The sequence below is a fragment of the Rhodotorula graminis genome (assembly GCF_001329695.1).
Source record: "Rhodotorula graminis WP1 unplaced genomic scaffold RHOBAscaffold_6, whole genome shotgun sequence".
NCBI classification, from domain to species: domain Eukaryota; kingdom Fungi; phylum Basidiomycota; class Microbotryomycetes; order Sporidiobolales; family Sporidiobolaceae; genus Rhodotorula; species Rhodotorula graminis.
In genome coordinates this window covers 827,709-844,021 of record NW_017264933.1, presented here as the reverse complement: position 1 = coordinate 844,021, position 16,313 = coordinate 827,709, and the positions used below count along the sequence as shown (strand labels likewise).

Below are 16,313 nucleotides of genomic sequence, written 5' to 3'. Positions count from 1 at the left end.
CAAGCAGCGAGAGCCTGTCCATGCCCATCGAGGCGGGCACGCGGTGAGTCAGCTTTCAGACCAGAGCCTCTCTCGAGCCGAACGGCTTCGCACGCGGCGTCGTCGCTCTCGGCTCGCCGGCCCGTGTCTCTCTCTCTCAACTCTCTCTCGTTCGTGGGACTCGAACAGTCAGGGAGGGGCAGGAACGTGGGCAAATGCAACGAGAGAGACGCGATAAGGACGAAAGGGCGACGTCGACGACGAGCGAGAGATGGGCATGAAAGGCGAAGAGGAAGGGGGCAAGAGAGGGGCACGGCTAGCGACGCTGCTCGTCGTCGCCGCCACGGTGCTCCGACGACCGCTGCGCCGACGAGCCGGCGAGCGCCGACTTGTAGCCCATGGCGCGCTGGTACCGCGCGAGGTCCGTCTGCGTGAGGCTGTCCGTGCCGTCCCACTGCGCCGACGACGTGCGCGCACGCAGGCGAGCAGCGCTCGCGCTGTTGCGGAAGAAGTCTGCGGGGCGGCAAGGGACGTCAGGGGCCGGGAACGAGAGAAGGAGAGAAGTGAGAGGGGGGCGCACCTCCGATCGAGAGCTTGGGGAGGGGGCCAAAGATCTCGTCCGGGTTGACCTGCTGCTGGTTGTACAGCGCCTGCGCAACTGCGGGCGACTGGGCCCACCCGGGCAGCGCCTTGCGCTTGCGCTCGTGCGCCTCGTCGTCCGAGTCCGAGTACTCCGAGTCGATGTCGGGCAACTCCTGGAGCGGCTCCTGCGGCTCGACGACTCGCGGCGGGAGCGCCGGCTGCTGGGGTTGAGGCGGGCGCATCGACGAGCTGAAAGGCTTGGGGACCGTCGGCGCGAGGAGGCGCGGCGGGAGAGCTGGCGCCGCTGTCGACGACTCGGGGAGGCGGATCTTGGCCGACATGAACGGCTGGCCGACCATCGAGCTCGCGCCCGCCGACTTGCTGAGCGAGTTGCCGAACGATGGCGCAGACGGGCCGGCCGAGGGCTTGGCGAACATGCTCGACGCGCCCGTCGACTTGTTGAGGGCGGGCGGGCCCATGCCGGCGCCCGCGGTGCGGCCCTGCGACTGGGCGAGCGACGACGTAGACGCCGACGTTGACGAAGAAGAAGGGATGGGGCGGGTGGGCTGGCCGAGCTTCTTCTGCTCGGGGCGAGGAACCTTGACCTCGACCTCGATCTTGCGCTTCTTAGCCGGCTCGTCGTCGCCGACAGGCTGCGAAAGAGCGCAAAGTCAGTCACTCGTTCATCCACGCAGCCCGAGCAATGAGAGAGAGGGGCGCACCTTGGGCTTGGCGCCACGAGCGGCGGCCGCGGCCTTGACCTTGGTCGCCGTCTCCTCGCGCTCCTTGCGCTTCTTCTCGAGGCCGTCGGCTTTGAGCTTGCGCTCGTCGTCGAGCTTCTTCTGAGCGATGGCGGCACGCTTCTGCTCCCGCAGGGCGTTGCGGCGGTCGAGCTCCTCCTTCTCCTGCGCGGCGCGGGCGAGATGGGTCAGTGCGGGCGGAAGGGGTAGACGGGCTCGGTGAGGGGACGCACCTTCTTGGAGGCGGCGTTGGCGCGCTGGATGCTCTTGACCTTGGTGTCGACGGGCTTCTTGATGCCCGAGGCCGAGGCGCCAGTCGAGCGGGTGAGGCCGAACGTAGAGGTCGACGTGGCCGACGACGCGAGGCTCGACTTGGCGGGGGCGGTCTGCTTCGGCAGCTGCGCCGACTTGGTGATGGGCTGCGACGAGCGAGATGCGTCAGACACGGGGCAGGAAAAGAGAGAGGGAGAGAAAGAGAGAGGGCGCACCTTGAACGGCTGGTGCGAGAGGTTGAGCGTCGTCGTCGCCGTCGACAGCATCGACATGGCCGTGCGGTCCTCATCCTCGTCGTCCTCGTCCATGTCCTCGTCCTCGTCGTCCTCGTCGTCGCTCGCCGGGGCAGACGACGCCTCCTTGCCCTTGCCCTTGTCGACCGTCGCCGGGCCCGACGCCGTGCCGTGCAGGACCACCTTGCTCGGGCTCGCCTTGTGGCCCAAGTCCTCCTTGACCGCCGTGCGCACGACCGAGCGCTCGCCGTCGCTCTCGTCGCCAGAGCCCTCGTCGTCGACCGGCGAGCGCACCTCGGGCAGCGACGGCAGGCGCTTGGCGAGCATGGCGGCACGCTCGCGCTCGGCCTCCTGCTCCTCGAGGTCGCGCGCAGCCTGCTCGGCGGCAGCGGCCTGCTCGCGATGACGAGCGGCGGCCGCCTCGGCGGCGACGATGGCCGACGCCGGCGTCGAGGCGTTGATAGCGCGGATCGAGAACGCGTCCTCCTCCTCCTCGGACGCGTCGTCGTGGTCGAGCTCGTCGTCGTCGTCCTCGAGGACGAACGTCTTGACGACGCGCTCCGCCGGCTTGGCGGCGGGTGCGGCGGGCGCCATCTTGAGCGGCGAGCGCGGCGGCGTGCCGCCGGGCGTCGTCGAGCGCACGATAGGCGCGAGCGGCTCGCGGCGCAGGGCCTCGACGGGCGAGCGCACGGTCTTAGCGGCGGGCGCCTCGACCGGCTGCGGCTGCGGCTTGGGCACGGCAGGCTGCACCGGCGGCGACAGGACGGCGGCGATGTTGAGCGGCGCGCCGGCGCTCGCTGACGTCGTCATGGTCGGCGGCGACCGAGCGACGGGGACGCCGAGCCTGGGGCTGCCGAACGTGGCGAGCGGGAGGCCGGATGTGGCCGAGCGCGTGAGGGCACGCGGCGACGAGGGTGCGCTCGGCGAGGCGAGGCGCATCGCGCGAGGCGAGAGAGCGCTCGAGCTCTGGAATGGCTGGGGCGACATGGCGCGAGGCGAGTGAGGGCCGGTCGAGAGGGTCGAGTAGAGCGACGACGGGATCTTGCTCGGCGACGGCGGGTTGAGGTGCTCCTGGCCGGTCGTGTTGTGCTCGAACGACTTGACGCGCTCCATGACGGACGGGCGGCGCACGGCAGCCGCCGTCGAGACGGGCTCGGCGATAGGGGCGGTCGAGGCGGTCGACGTCAAGTTCAGGTGCGACGACGCGGTCGGGAGGGTCGCCGACGACGATGACGACGTCGAGACGAGGAGCGGCTTGGTCGCAGCCGCCATCGACGTCGGGTGGTACAGCGACGACGAGCCGGGCACGGTGTGCGGCCTGCTCGCGCCGTACAAGCTCGACGGGTACGCGCCCGGGCCGGCGGCGTTGCTCTGCCGCCCGCCGAGCGTGCTCTGGCGCGCCTTGTTGTTGAGGTCCTGGAGGCGATTGGCGAGCATCTGGCGGCGCTTGCGGTCCTCCTCGTCCTCCTGCTCCTGCGAGGTCGGCGCCGGCGCGGCCGAGTCGGTCTTGTGCGCCTTGTGCGCCGAGTCCGGGTCGGCGAGCGACTTGCGCTTGGTCGCGCCCGACGCCGTCGTGAGGCCGCCTTGCGCGAGCTCGAGCGGCAGCGTCGCGTGCGCACTCGAGGTGCTCGTCGCCTGCGTCGACGCGGGCCCGCTCTGGATCGAGCTCTGGCTGTCGTTGGCCGCGCTCGAGCCCATCGACGCCGCCCAGTTGCGGCCGAGGCCGAGCCCGAGCCCGAGGCTCTTCTTCTTCGACAGGCCGACGAAGTTGATTTGGCGGGCGCCACCGCCGCCAGTGCTCGTGCGCGACGCCGACGCGAGGACGGTCGACGACGAGGCGCCGGCGCTCGAGGTCGCGGTCGGCGGCGGGCTCGAGCCGAGGCCGAGCTTGGCGGCCGAGTACAGCGCACTGGTGCCGAAGCGTGAGGTCGTGCCGCCCGGGGTGCGGACCGACGAGGTCGAGGTCGACGCCGACAGGGACGAGCGCAGGGCGTCCGAGGTCGAGGTCGAGCGCAGGACCGACGGCGCGTCGTTGAGCGGGACCGACGAGTCCTCGGCGTCGTCCGCCTCGGGAGCGACGGACGACGCGCTCGAGACGGTGCGCTGCTTGGGCGGCGAGAGAGGGAGAGCCGCCGGCGCGGCGATGGGAGCCGGAAGGGGTGCGGCGACAGGAGGGAGGGGCGCCGGCTGGGGAGCCTCGGCGACGACCGGGCGAGGGACGAGCACGGCCGATGCGACCATGCTCGAAGTGCCGGATGGCGCCGTGACGAGCGAGACGTCCGTCGAGCTCGGCTCCTGCTCCTGCTCTTCCTCCTCGCCGATGATGGACAGGTCGCCCTTGTCCTCGTCGGCGATGGCGGCGGCCGCCGACTCGTTGTCGACGACGGGCTCGTCCTCGACCTCGTCCTCCTCGAGGACGTTCGACAGCTCGTGGACGGGCATGTCGGCCGGCTCGTCGTCCTCCTCGACCTGCTCGGCGGGCGGCGACGGCGCGGCGGCAAAGTCGAGCACCTTGACGGCGGTCTCGGGCGCGACAGGCTTGACGACGACGGGAGGAGCGGCGACCTGCTGCTGCGGCTGTTTGGGCGCGGCGGGCGAGACGGCGCGCATGGGCGAGCGCCTGCCGGCGGCGGCGGCTGGTCCGAGAGGCGACAGCAGCTTGCGAGGCGAGGCCCGCTGAGGCTGGGGCGACGCGAGGCCGTTCTCCTTGTCGGCATGGGCGGGCGAGCGTGGTGCAGGGCCGGTCGGGAAGAGGAGGGTCGCGAGCGGGTCCTTGGCGGCGGCGGTCGTGGTCGAGCCGAGGCGGGTCGTGTTGGTGCTCGTGGCGGCGGCGATGCGCTTGCGGCCGGGCGTCTTCATGAGCTCGAACACGCCAGCCCTGCGAGCATGCACATGTCCCTCACCGAGTCAGTGCTGCGGGTCGAGAGAGAGGGTACGACAAACAAGGCGCGGGGGGAGAGGGTGGACGCACCTGGGCTGGCCGTGCGGCACCGGGCCCTTGCTGTGGCCATCAATCTTGTCGAAGAACGAGTCGATCCAGCGATGCGCATCGGCATAGTCGTCCAGGTGGTCCTGAAACGAATCGTGGGCGAGCTGGACTGCCGACGAGAGGAGGGCGGTCGTTGAGTGAAGTTGATGGAGGGCGGGCACGGCGAGGGCGGCCGTGGAGGGACCCGCAGTGGCGTTGTTGCGGTCCATGGTGGCGAGTGGTGAGGTCCTCGCAGCGTCGTGAGCTGTGGGAGTGGTGTGGAAGAGAGAGAAGAGGGAGGGCTGGCCAGCTCCTCCAACGTCGACGACGACAACGACTTGGCCAAACCTCGCTGCTCGGCTGTTTACTGCCCGGCAGCTCCGCTTTCAGTGTATCGTACGGCTGTGCACCAGCTGGCGACTGCTCTCAAGGGAGGTGTCGACACCCTCTCCTCCTCCTCGCTCCGCCGCAGCTTCTTTCGTCAAATCCTGGTCGACGGCTCGTTCCTTTACACGAGGCGCAGCGGCTCTACCATCTTGCCCCTCCTCTCTCCCAGACTGTCGTCCCTGCGTTGCCTCTTGGCCGCCCTCGTCCTCGCCGGCGCCGTCGCTTCGTCCTCCTCGCTCGGCTCCGCGACGCCCTGTCCGCCGCGCTTGCGCCGCACCCTCTCGCGCTGGTCCCGCGCCCATGCCGCGACCCTGTCCAGCCCTGCGCCGCTCGGAACCCGCTCGACGCCGTCGCCGTGCCCCGGGCAGAGCGGGTCGACCACCGGCTCTTGCTCGGCGACGGCGTCGCGCCGCTGCTGTATCGTCGCCTCGCTCGGCGCGGGCACAACGCTCCGTCGGCTCGACGCTGTGGACTGGAACTGGGGGACAGGTGGTGCTGGCGGGATGAGCGAGAGGTTGGACAGGCGAGGGGCCGAGAGTCGACGGGCGGGAGGGGCGACACGCGCTCGAGGGCGGGCTGCGGTGGCGGTTTGCTGAGGCGGGATGAACAGGAACGACGAGACGGGACGCTGCAGAGTAATGCGAACGAGTCAGTGAGGCTCGGGCGAGGGGTGGACCGGCGAGAGAACGGGTGCGCACCTGGCGCAGCGCGGTCCTTGCGTCGTCCGACTCGCCCTTGGCCGCCTTGCCGCCGACCACCTCGGGCACGATGACCGTGACGCGCTTGAGGACCTTGTGCCCTCGCTCGTCGTGCTCGACGTGGAATGAGTACCGCAGCATCTTGACGCCGGCGCCGGTCGTCGACGCGGTCGGCGCGGCGGCGTGGACGGCCTTGGCGAGGTGCGCGAGGCGAGCGTGCTCGGCGGCGTGGGCGATGCGGGCGAGCTGGTCCTCGTGGCGGTTGCGCCTGGTCGAGGTAGTGGGCGGTACGACGGCTCGGCTCGGAGGAGAGGGAGAAGGCGTCGGGAAGGAGGCACGCTCGACTGCAGAGGGCGACAGGGTCAGTCTTGCGCTGGACGCTGACGGCGAAAGGAGGACGCACACTTGGTGGCCATCGTGACTGGAGTGGTAAAGGGAGAGAGGCGGACGAAGACCGAGCTGCCGGGATCTCGGCGAGCAAGCGGAGTGTGCGCGGACGAGGACGAGAAGCCGACCGAGAGAGCAAGCCAGCCACGGCGCCTTCTTTTGCGTGCGACGAAAACAAGGTGCTCGAGGGGGGAGCAGCGTCCTCGCGCTGGACAAAGAGGCCGGAAGCGAGAACAAGAGGCGAGGAGGAAGGGAGCACAATGCGGGCCCGCCCTCGGCCCCCTAGTGCTCGAGGGCGGGGAGGCCGCAGCGTTACGAGCGATAGAGCGGCCTTGTCTGTCGACTGACGCACAGCGCGGGCGTGAATGGCGCGAGTGCGCCTTCCCTCGACAAGGGGACAAAGGAGAGCGGCAAGGGCGCCGCCGCATCGAATGGGGCAAAGGCAGCGCTTGTTCGGCTCGACCTTTGCAGCTTTGGGACACAGCACTGGCGGTGAAGCAGGCCACCCTGACGAGATGGGAGCGGTTGCGAGAGCCCGAGAGCCGCCAACTCGAGCCGAGTTGGCTTGACCTCGTCCTCGCATCCCCGGCTCGACCATGGCGCAGGCAAACCGCCACGAGATCGCTCCCGTCTTCGGCGACAAGGTCCAGATCGTGCGTCCCCCTCCCACCCGTCCTTGAGCGTCCCTCTCCTCCCCCGCAGACCCGAGCTGACCTCGGGACTTGGTCTCGTTCCGCCGCAACACAGCTCCCTGGCGCGACCGACGGCTTCACGCAGGCCACGTTCTGCATCATCGAGGAGGACCACACCCTCGGCAACCTCCTGCGGTGGATGCTCATGAAGAAGTGAGCACTCTTGTCTTCCTCTCCTCCCTCTCGAGCTGATCACGGACTGACGCCGTCACTTGCCCTGCAGCCCGGCGGTCGAGTTCTGCGGCTACAGGTCCGTCCTCTCTCGAGTTTGGCGCAGCACGCGCCGCAGGAAGAGCTGACCCAGGTCTCTCGCGCAGCGCACCACACCCGTCCGAGGCCAAGATCCACCTGCGCGTGCAGATGTACGGTGCGTCCTCGGTCCCCGTCCCCGTCATGAGCTCGAGGACCTCGCACTGACCCGGCACATGCCCTCCGCAGACGGCAAGTCGGCCGTCGACGCGCTGCACGAGGCGCTCAACAACTGCGAGGACATGGCGACCGTCATCCTCGAGCAGTACAACGAGTCGCTCGAGAAGGGCGACTTCGAGCGGGTCGACGACGACAAGCACGACTTCGACAGCGTCAACGCACGGCTGTGGGCGCAGAAGGAGGCGCAGGGCAAGGGCACGTACGACGAGTTCCTCGAGGACAAACGGCGCAAGGACGAGGCCGAGGCGGCAGAGGCGGCCAAGAAGCGCGGCAAGGCCATCAAGCGGTGACGGAGCTGGTGCCCTTGTCGATGTACTTGTTCCCCTTAGAGCCCGCTGTACCACCTTGTACTCGTTCCCCTCGTCGTCTCGCCGACGCTGCATTTCACTACCTCGTTCGCTCGCGCCTTCTTTCTCCAGTCTCGGTTCGTGTGCGCTCCCCCTTGCTGTCCCTGCGGCCGACGAGAGAAGAACGCAGCTCCAGGGACCCAAGCGAGGACGAGTTGTCGCGACGCGAGAGCTGTCGGCAGCTCTCCTCCACAACTCGCCGCCATGCCCCGCAAGAAGCCCGCGCCTGCCGCAGCCGACCTCGCTGCTGAAGAAGACGGCGGCATCGAGGCGTTTGAGCTGCAGAAGAGCGTCGGTGAGCTCCCCCTCTCCCCCGCACCCTCATCGCTCGAGGCGACGCGAGCCCTCTCGCGGCACAGAGGCTCGCGGCGCGTCTAGGATACCCACTGGGACGGTGCACTGACTCTTCGCTCCCACAGTCGCGCGCCTCGTCAAGAGCTCGGTGCGTGGTCGCCCCCCTCGTCCTCCGGCCGCTCGTCGCGAGCCCTCTTGTTCGACGGTTCCACTGACCAGCCTACCTGTACGCGCAACAGCTCCCTCCCGATGTCAAGCTCCAGAAGGAGGTGCCGCTCGCCATGGTCAAGGGCTCGACCGTCTTCATCGCGTACCTCGCCGCGCTGTGCGTCCCTCCCTCCCTCTCTCCTCGTCCACCTCCCTCGCAAGCTCACCGCGTCTACCGTTGCAGAGCGCACGACACGGCGACCGAGAAGAACCACAAGACGATCGCGGCGTCGCACGTGCTCGAGGCGAGCAAGCAGCTCGCGTGGGACGACGGCGGCGCGCTGCAGAAGATGCTCAAGAAGGAGCTCGCCGGTGCGTCGCTCGTCCCTCATTCTCGCCCCTCTCTCTGCGCGCGTCGCGGCACGAGCAGAAGCTGACCGAGTTGCACGGCCACAGCTTTCCGCGCCAACAACGAGGCCAAGAAGCAGGGTCGGGCGGTGCCCAAGGGCAAGAAGGCGGCCGCCGAGGGCAGCGACGCCGAGAACGACGACGACGGTGACGCCGTGCTCGCCGCTGCGGCAGGTGTCGGAGCTGTGCCCGAGGGGGACGATGGCGAGGGAGCGGCGGCCGGAGCGGACGACGGCGCAGACGAGGCCGAGGGCATCGAGCTGTACGTCGAGGAGGACGAGGGGGCGGTCGACGAGGAGATGGACGATGCGGGCTCGGAGGGCATCGACGAGCCGGAACCGGGCGCAGGCGAGCGCGCGGCCGACGCCGACGAGGCCGAGTACAAGGAGTGAGGGGGTCGTGCGCGCGCTCCTCGCTCGACGATGCTCGGCGGCGGTGCGCACCTTGTTGTACTTGTACTCGCAACGTTTCCCTTTCGTTATCTCGTTCTCAAAGATCGCGACCGAGACGCAGAGGCTGAGAGAGAGAGAGAGGGACTGGCATTGCGAACGAGGGGGTATCGAGAGCGACGGCGACGAGGGTATGACGACAATGGAGAGGAGAGCTAGAACATCTTGAGCTTGTGGTGCTTGGGCAGCGTCTCGCGCAAGTATTCCCAGTGCTTGACGAAGAGCGCTTTGGCCTGCCCACTCCCCTCGACGCTCGCCGTCCGGCGCCGGTTCTCCGAGCCAAAGACGTGCGTGTAGTCGGCGAGGCCGTCACTCGGTGTTGATCGCGTTGCTGGAGGTGCTGGCGAGGGCGCGGTCGAGGACAGGCTGGGCGAAGCGGGACCCGGACTGTCGCTCGGGGAGGGTGCGAGCGAGGCCATGGGCGTGTCGGACGACGAGGGGACCTCGAGGGTCGGCGCGGTCTTGACAGCGGGATCGGGTGAGGGCGCGGCGAAAGGGGACCCGTCGGGGAAGGGCGAGGGGAGGACGATGCAGCCTGCGCCGACGACGCAGTTGGAGCCGACCTCGACGAACGGCGACACGCGCGAGCGGATCCCGAACGTGTTCCAGTCGCCGACCGAGGGTGACTCGATACCTGCGAGACCGGGCAGAGCGTGTCAGAGAGGCTCTATCGATCGAAGAAGGGCGAAAAGGAGGACGTACGACAGCCGACCTCGAACAGGTTGTTGTCGCCGACGACCATGGGCTGCTTGAGGCGGTTGACGATGACGGCGTTCTCCTCGACGATGTTGTTCGAGCCGAGGATGATGGGCCCGCCGACTGCGAGGATGGTGCAGCGTGGATGAAGGACCGTTCCTGCGCGCGAGTGGCCGAGCGGCGTCAGTGCGAGGCCGGCGACACGGTGACGCAGACCAGAGGAGGGTGCTCACCAGAGCCGATGGTGATGTCGCCTCGGAGGTCGCAGTCTGCGACGACGACGGTGCGAGAGCCGACCTTGAACGAGTCCTTGCTGCGACGCGACGAGAGCGAGGAGGACGAGGAGAGAGCGAGTGAGCAAGGCGTGACGAGGACGGGCTGAGCGGGGAGAGCAAAGCTCACATGTCCCTGCTCGACATGCTGCGCACCTCGCAAGCGTGGTCGCGGTGGTTGGACAGAGGCCAAGAGAGACACGACGAGGGGCGGCTTCCCCTTTGACCGCGTCGACCGTCCTCACTCGCTCCAGGACCGCTTGCTCTCCAGTTGCTCAGGTAGCACACTGTTCGACTCGCCCAATCCGCTACCAACAGAGCTCCCACGTGTTGTCGTCGTCGAGGAATCCGCCTCGTCGCTCTTCATCTCCCTCCCCGACCTCGCCTCGGTTCAACCTCGTCCCCTCCTCGATCCAGTGCAGCATGGACCGCAAGTTCGACATTGGTGACGACTACAAGGTGTATGTCCCCACTCTCACCCTCTCACAACGCGCGACGGGTCGAGCCGAGCTCGCTGCGGCTGCATGCTGCGCGGGGTCGACGAGGCGAGCGACGGCCAGCCGTGCAGCGAGAACTGACCTGTCCTGGACGACGCGCGCAGCATGGACGTCGTCGGTGAAGGCGCGTACGGCCTCGTCAGGTGCGCCCTCTCTCCCTGCCCCCCACTCAGTCGCGTCCACCGTCCGCTCACCAACGTCTCGCACGCGCAGCTCGGCGGTGCATCTCCCGACCCAGAGCAAGGTCGCCGTCAAGCGCATCCAGCCGTTCGACCACTCGATGTTCTGCCTGCGCACCCTGCGCGAGATCAAGCTCCTGCGCTGGTTCGCACACGAGAACATCATCTCGATCCTCGACATCATCAAACCCTCGACCTACGAGGGCTTCTCCGAGGTCTATCTCATCCAGGTGCGCCCCCTCGCTCTTCTCCTTGACCGAGCGCCCCTCCTGACGCATACCTCGCCCCCACAGGAGCTCATGGAGACGGACTTGCACCGCGTGATTCGCAGCCAGGAGCTTTCGGACGACCAGTGCGCTCCCGCTCTCTCTCTCGGCCTCTATCACGACGCCTAACTGACGATACTCCTCATTCACAGCTGCCAGTACTTCCTTTAGTGCGTCGTCCCGCCGCCTCAGCAACAAGGGCCTCGAATTGACCCTCTCCTTTTGCGCTCGCAGCCAGACCCTGCGCGGCCTCAAGGCCTTGCACTCGGCGGCGTGCGTGACTCTCTCACTGCCTGTCTGCGATAGACGTCCCGCTCACGCACATCCTGACACAGTGTCCTCCACCGCGACCTCAAGCCGTCCAACCTCCTGCTCAACGCCAACTGCGACCTCAAGATCTGCGACTTTGGGTCCGTCCAGCTCTCTCTCGCGACTAGCCTGAGTGTAGACTGACCTTCTGCGTATACAGCCTGGCGCGCTCCGCCATGTCGAGCGAGACCGAGGCCGTCGGGTTCATGACCGAGTGCGTCCCACTTCTTTCCATTTCCTGCGTCGCCTGTCCCGTCCTGACCGCTCGCTACGACGCAGATACGTCGCGACGAGGTGGTACCGTGCGCCCGAGATCATGCTCACGTGCGTCGCCTCGCCGACATTCGTCTGCGTCCCTCACTGACTCCTCGTCGCCCTCGCAGGTTCAAGGAGTACACGTTCGCCATCGACGTCTGTGCGTCGCCTTTTTCCCTTGCGCCCTATTGGTCGAACGAGAGACTGACTGTGCTCTCGCTCGCAGGGTCCGTCGGCTGCATCCTCGCCGAGATGCTCAACGGCAAACCGCTCTTCCCCGGTCGCGACTGTGCGCCCGACGCCCCTTCCTCCTCTTCTATCGGGCCTCTCACTTACCTGCCTACCGTCACACAGACCACCACCAGCTCACCCTCATCCTCGGCGTCCTCGGCACGCCCTCGCTCGACGACTTTTACGCCATCGGCTCGCAGCGCAGCCGCGACTACCTGCGCGCGCTCCCGTTCCAGAAGAAGAAGCCGTTCCAGACCCTGTACCCGAACGCCAACCCGCTCGCGATCGACCTCCTCGAGCGCTGCTTGACATTCAACCCGAAGAAGCGCATGAGCGTCGTCGACGCCCTCAGCCACCGTGCGTCCTGAGCGCTCTCTCTCTCTCTTCTCTCGTTGTGTGTGGTGATTGACTCGACTTACTCGTCCTGCAGCCTACCTCGACCCGTACCACGACGAGACGGACGAGCCGACGGCGCCGGTCCTCCGTGAGTCGTCCTCGCCGTCCTCTCTCTCTCTCTCGCCGGTCGGCCCTGACCCGCCCTGCCCTCGCCCACAGCGCCTGCCTTTTTCTCTTTCGACCAGCAGCAGCTCGACCGCGAGCAGCTCAAGCGTGCGTCTTCGCTCTCGCTCTCGTCCGTCACCGTGCACTGACCCCTCCCTCTCCTCGTCGACACAGGCCTCATCTACGACGAGATCACCTCCCCGCCGCCCCAGCACTCGTGAGAGCGCTCAATCCCTCTCCTCAGACACTCCCCTCATCGCCCTGTCTCGGTTCCCGCACGCATTGTTCACGTCCCGCCGCATCCTCCTCGAACCCTGCTTCCGCCCTGTTTGCCTCTCGACCTCGACCTCGTTCTCGTTCTTGGCCATACCCCCCCCCTCTCCCTCTCTCTCCTCCACCTTACGCACTCGCCGCATGTCATCATTCCTCCCTCGAGCTTGTCTTTGCCGCCGCACCTGCCCCACCCTTGTTTGCCTCCCCTCGTCCCTCGTCCTTGTGGAATCTCAGCTGGCTGGTCCTCCTCGACTTTCTCTCGGGCCCCGCAGCGAGAACGAGAGTGACACAGAGAAGCACAGACTCGCGATTGCAAAGCTACGACGACGACGACGGCCCGCTCAGGCCTTGGCCATGGCCCTCCTCCCCCTCGCGCTAATCTTGACCCACTCGCTCCCAGCGCTCTCGCCGCGGCCCAAGTTGACCCACCCGTCCTTCTGCGCCTGTGCGAGCAGCGACGCGAGCTTGCCCTTGCCCTGCGGGAGCGCGCCCTCGCGCTGCAGGTGCGTCCCGACGGCCGACCAGAGCGGCGGTGGAACGGCACCGGTGGGCTGCAGGGCGAGGAGGATGCGCAGGAGCGGACGGTACTTTTGCGGGACGGTTGGCGGGCGAGGGAGGGCGATCGAGGCGGCTGGAGGAGGCGCTGGAGCGGCGGTCGGAGGGGGCTCGAGCGCGACGGGAGCAGGCGGAGGAGGGGAAGGGTCGGCGGCGCGAGGCGGCGACGCCGGGAGAGCCTGTGCATGTGAGAGTGTGAGTTAGTCGCGTTCTGGGTGATAGAGAGAAGAGAAAGAGAGACGCACGCCAGGAATGTGGCGCAGCATGCTCTCGGGCGAGCTAGCCATGGACGCCGACGACGAGCTCTCGACGGACGGCGAGCTGCCCAGGATCTGCGTAGGCGTCGACGAGACAGGTTGAGGCGTCGCGACTGTGGGAGAAGGACGTCAGGTCGTCTAGGCTCGAGCGCAAGAGGACGGGGACGCACCGGCCGAGACGGTCGCGGCGCTGTGGCCCGAGGACGACGTCGTGTCGTGGCGCGAGAGCGGCGGCGCGCTCGTCGAGGGTGCGAGCGCCGAGCGGAAGGCGAACGAGGTGCGGGCGGCAGTTGGCGTGGCTGAGGACGAGGGCGTCGGCGTCAGGCCGCTGCGGGCGAGGAGCGCCGAGGTGAACTGGCGGGCCGAGGTCGCGAGGGCGGCAGTAGCTACGGGTCCAGAGAGTCAGTCTCGAGGCGTAGAGAGAAGAAGAGAGAGGGAAAGCTCGCGTACCGCTCGTTCCATTGGTCGCCTTTTTGACCGTCGGCGCTGGCGGACTCGCGCCGAGCTCGTCGTGGTCGATGCCGACGCCCTCCTCGTGGTCGCTCGGCGGGTCGGTGATGTCGCGCATCGGGCTGACCGACACGGCGTCCATGAGGCCCTGGAAGCGGACCTGCTTTGGGACGAGCTTGACGAGCGAGGCGGCGTAGGGTTGGGCGGCCGTCTCGACGCGGTAGAAGTTGGACAGGGTGCGGAAAGTGGTCGGGACGAGGTTCGACAGCCAGTGGGCGTGCATGTCAGTCGTCCAGCCGACGAGAACGACATAGTCGACGGCGGGCGCGTGGAAGACGAGATGAGCTGCGACGAGACGAGGTCAGTGGCGCTCGTCGGGCAGAGGACGGCGAGCGAGGGGGCGCACCGTTCATCGTGCTGAGGGTGCTGCCGTGCATGACGTTGACGAAAGCAGAAGGCGCCGCAGTCGAGCTGAAGCCCCTCGAGAACTGGACGAGGACCTCGTGCGGGATGCGCAGGGCGGTCGCGAGCTGCGGGATGTCGCTGTGGCAGTCCCTAGTCAGTTCCCGCTCGGTTCTGTGAGGAGGAGGAGAGGCTGGACGCACGCAAAGACGGCGACGAGGCCCTGACAGTCGCGCCCGACCTGCTGCGAGATGGCGCGGCGGAGGTTCTCGTGCATGCTGTACGACGCGAGGCCGCCGCCTTGCGAGCCTCGGAGCAGATTGCTGCGCTCAGGCTGTGTGGCAAATCAGTCAGTGCCTCTCCCACGGCGTGGATGGAGAGGGGGGAGGAGGGAGATGAAGGACGGACAAGGACGGCGTTGCCATCGACGAGGACGAGGCAGCGGGCGGGTTGCGGCATGGGCGGGACCTTGGACAGCGCAGACATGGCCCTGGGTCGCAGCAGTGCGAGCCTGGCGGGCGAGCGGCGAGCGAGAGAGCAAGGGCGAGAGGAAAAGAAGCGGCGCGGCCTGAGCGAGCGGGGAAGCGGCCAAAGGGGGAACAAGGTAATTCTCGCTCGCTCTCTCGACAACGTCCAGGCCGACGATGCACGCAAGGACTACGCCTCCCAGTTGTGCTCACTGCGCCACAGCCGCAACCGCACCCGCTCGAGCACAATCTCGGCCCCGTCACCCGACTCGCCCCCGACCCGCTCGCTGCCGTCCGTCGCCTTCCACGCCCCAGACGGGTCCCACCGCCTCCAGCCCCACGAGTCCTTGACCTGCAGGGAGGCAGGGTCAGTGAAAGCACGCGAGAGAGAGAGAGAGAGGCGAAAGGACGAGACGCACATCTGGCTTCTTGTGCGGACCCGTGACGCACAGCCACCTCGCGCGCTTGCTCAGCTCGTCGAGGAGCGCCCACAGCTCGGACGACGACTCGACGAGGTGCAGCGCGAACGAGATGATGACGAGGTCGTACGGCTCGACCGGCGCATCGTCGCCCTCTGCGCTGGTCGGCTCGCTCGAGCCCGAGCTTGGCGGCGGCGGCGGGAGCTGCCCGGCCGCGACGTTGGCGAAGGACAGCTCGGAGCAGGGAAGGCCGGTGCGTGAGCGGTACGCGGGCGCCGTGAACGGGTCGGTCGCGACGATCGAGAGCTCGGGTGCGGGTAGGGAGGGCTGTGCTGAGGGACGGGTTGGTCGAGCGACGGCGCGCTGAGGGAACTGGCGGGCGGGAGGGATAAAGGGAGGGCGAGACGATGCGGGAGGAGCTGGTGATGCGGAAGGTGGGAGAGCGGGTGTAGGTGCGGGTGCGGAGGGTGGAGCGGCGGCGGCGACGACGTCCGGCGCAGCAGTAGATGCGGCAGGTGCTGCTGATGGCCATCGAGCGCTCTTCCACTGGAGCAGAATCTGCGGTCGACGCGCGAGTCAGGATCGGTCTGCCGGCTCGCGTCGAGGAAAGGGAGAGTGCGCACCTCTGTCGCCTCGCCAGAGCCCGCCGCCAGGTCGAGCACCCTGATGCGCTCGGGCTTCTCTTGCGCGACGTACTGGTCCATGAAGGTCGTGAGGACGCGTCGAAGGCCGAGGTAGTGCGGGTTGCGGTCTGCAGACGGAGGGAGAGAAGGTCAGGTCGGCAGGACGAGGAGGGACGCGCGGCCGACGCACACGACTCTTGCACCATGCGGTAGTAGTTGTCGACGCCGTGGGTCCCATAGTTGTCGCGCATCGAGTTGGAGGATTTGCCGCTGAGCATGGTGGGCTGACGAGCGGGTGAGGGGGGAGGAGGGGAAGACGAGGAGGAAGAGAACGAGGTGACGAGGTGCAACGGCTTGAGCGGCTGTCGCGACAGGCGGATCGGTCAGTAGAGTCCTGCTAGCGTCGCTCGAGTGCGCGAGTGGACTCACTGGTGCTGTGGCCAAGGAGAAAGATGAAGAGTCCGGGGGAGATGGAGGGAGGCGAGGTGGGCGAGACGGCGACGGCGAGGGGCTGGCTTGCGCCGAGATGGACGGGTTGATGCGGCTCCTTGACTGGACTGTGAGCTGCGAGAAGCACGCTCGAGCTGTGCAGAGAGCGGGAGGTGGTCGAGCGAGGAGCGACTTCATCTCGTCGCTTCGCGTTTGCCC

The 16,313-nt window shown here is 67.9% G+C and overlaps 7 protein-coding genes across 7 annotated transcripts; 3 read left to right on the top strand and 4 right to left on the bottom strand.

The window, feature by feature from the left end:
* Positions 1-295: 295 nt before the first annotated feature.
* Positions 296-5,005, bottom strand: RHOBADRAFT_43888 (uncharacterized protein; the record flags this gene model as incomplete). The annotated part of the gene is made up of 6 exons (XM_018414309.1): positions 296-492; positions 560-1,214; positions 1,284-1,466; positions 1,535-1,720; positions 1,790-4,685; positions 4,779-5,005. 6 exons carry the CDS (start codon positions 5,003-5,005, stop codon positions 296-298), a joined length of 4,344 nt encoding a protein of 1,447 aa, XP_018271431.1.
* Positions 5,006-5,267: 262 nt separating this feature from the next.
* On the bottom strand, positions 5,268-6,276 carry RHOBADRAFT_53364 (uncharacterized protein; the record flags this gene model as incomplete). The annotated part of the gene is made up of 3 exons (XM_018416803.1): positions 5,268-5,790; positions 5,861-6,204; positions 6,264-6,276. 3 exons carry the CDS (start codon positions 6,274-6,276, stop codon positions 5,284-5,286), a joined length of 864 nt encoding a protein of 287 aa, XP_018271430.1. The 3' UTR covers positions 5,268-5,283.
* Positions 6,277-6,593: 317 nt separating this feature from the next.
* On the top strand, positions 6,594-7,785 carry RHOBADRAFT_53363 (uncharacterized protein). The gene is made up of 5 exons (XM_018416802.1): positions 6,594-6,900; positions 6,995-7,092; positions 7,163-7,189; positions 7,257-7,306; positions 7,378-7,785. The coding sequence occupies exons 1-5, from the start codon at positions 6,844-6,846 to the stop codon at positions 7,656-7,658; spliced, it is 513 nt and encodes a 170-aa protein (XP_018271429.1). The 5' UTR covers positions 6,594-6,843; the 3' UTR covers positions 7,659-7,785.
* A 134-nt stretch (positions 7,786-7,919) lies between these two features.
* On the top strand, positions 7,920-8,956 carry RHOBADRAFT_53362 (uncharacterized protein; the record flags this gene model as incomplete). The annotated part of the gene is made up of 5 exons (XM_018416801.1): positions 7,920-8,010; positions 8,135-8,157; positions 8,249-8,334; positions 8,401-8,528; positions 8,613-8,956. The coding sequence occupies 5 exons, from the start codon at positions 7,920-7,922 to the stop codon at positions 8,954-8,956; spliced, it is 672 nt and encodes a 223-aa protein (XP_018271428.1).
* Positions 8,957-9,086: 130 nt separating this feature from the next.
* RHOBADRAFT_48422 (uncharacterized protein) lies at positions 9,087-10,147 on the bottom strand. Its single transcript, XM_018415136.1, has 5 exons — positions 10,112-10,147; positions 9,943-10,022; positions 9,716-9,868; positions 9,515-9,647; positions 9,087-9,325 (listed from the first exon to the last, which is right to left on the bottom strand). Exons 1-5 carry the CDS (start codon positions 10,126-10,128, stop codon positions 9,169-9,171), a joined length of 540 nt encoding a protein of 179 aa, XP_018271427.1. The 5' UTR covers positions 10,129-10,147; the 3' UTR covers positions 9,087-9,168.
* Positions 10,148-10,259: 112 nt separating this feature from the next.
* Positions 10,260-12,692, top strand: RHOBADRAFT_64995 (uncharacterized protein). Its single transcript, XM_018418624.1, has 15 exons — positions 10,260-10,442; positions 10,583-10,621; positions 10,692-10,887; positions 10,951-11,009; positions 11,076-11,093; positions 11,158-11,196; positions 11,259-11,333; positions 11,393-11,446; positions 11,512-11,556; positions 11,616-11,647; positions 11,714-11,776; positions 11,842-12,075; positions 12,149-12,202; positions 12,274-12,327; positions 12,394-12,692. The coding sequence occupies exons 1-15, from the start codon at positions 10,405-10,407 to the stop codon at positions 12,438-12,440; spliced, it is 1,047 nt and encodes a 348-aa protein (XP_018271426.1). The 5' UTR covers positions 10,260-10,404; the 3' UTR covers positions 12,441-12,692.
* Positions 12,693-14,778: 2,086 nt separating this feature from the next.
* Positions 14,779-16,254, bottom strand: RHOBADRAFT_53359 (uncharacterized protein). The gene is made up of 5 exons (XM_018416800.1): positions 16,095-16,254; positions 15,856-16,027; positions 15,666-15,793; positions 15,043-15,600; positions 14,779-14,975 (listed from the first exon to the last, which is right to left on the bottom strand). The coding sequence occupies exons 2-5, from the start codon at positions 15,941-15,943 to the stop codon at positions 14,814-14,816; spliced, it is 936 nt and encodes a 311-aa protein (XP_018271425.1). The 5' UTR covers positions 15,944-16,027; positions 16,095-16,254; the 3' UTR covers positions 14,779-14,813.
* Positions 16,255-16,313: the final 59 nt, after the last annotated feature.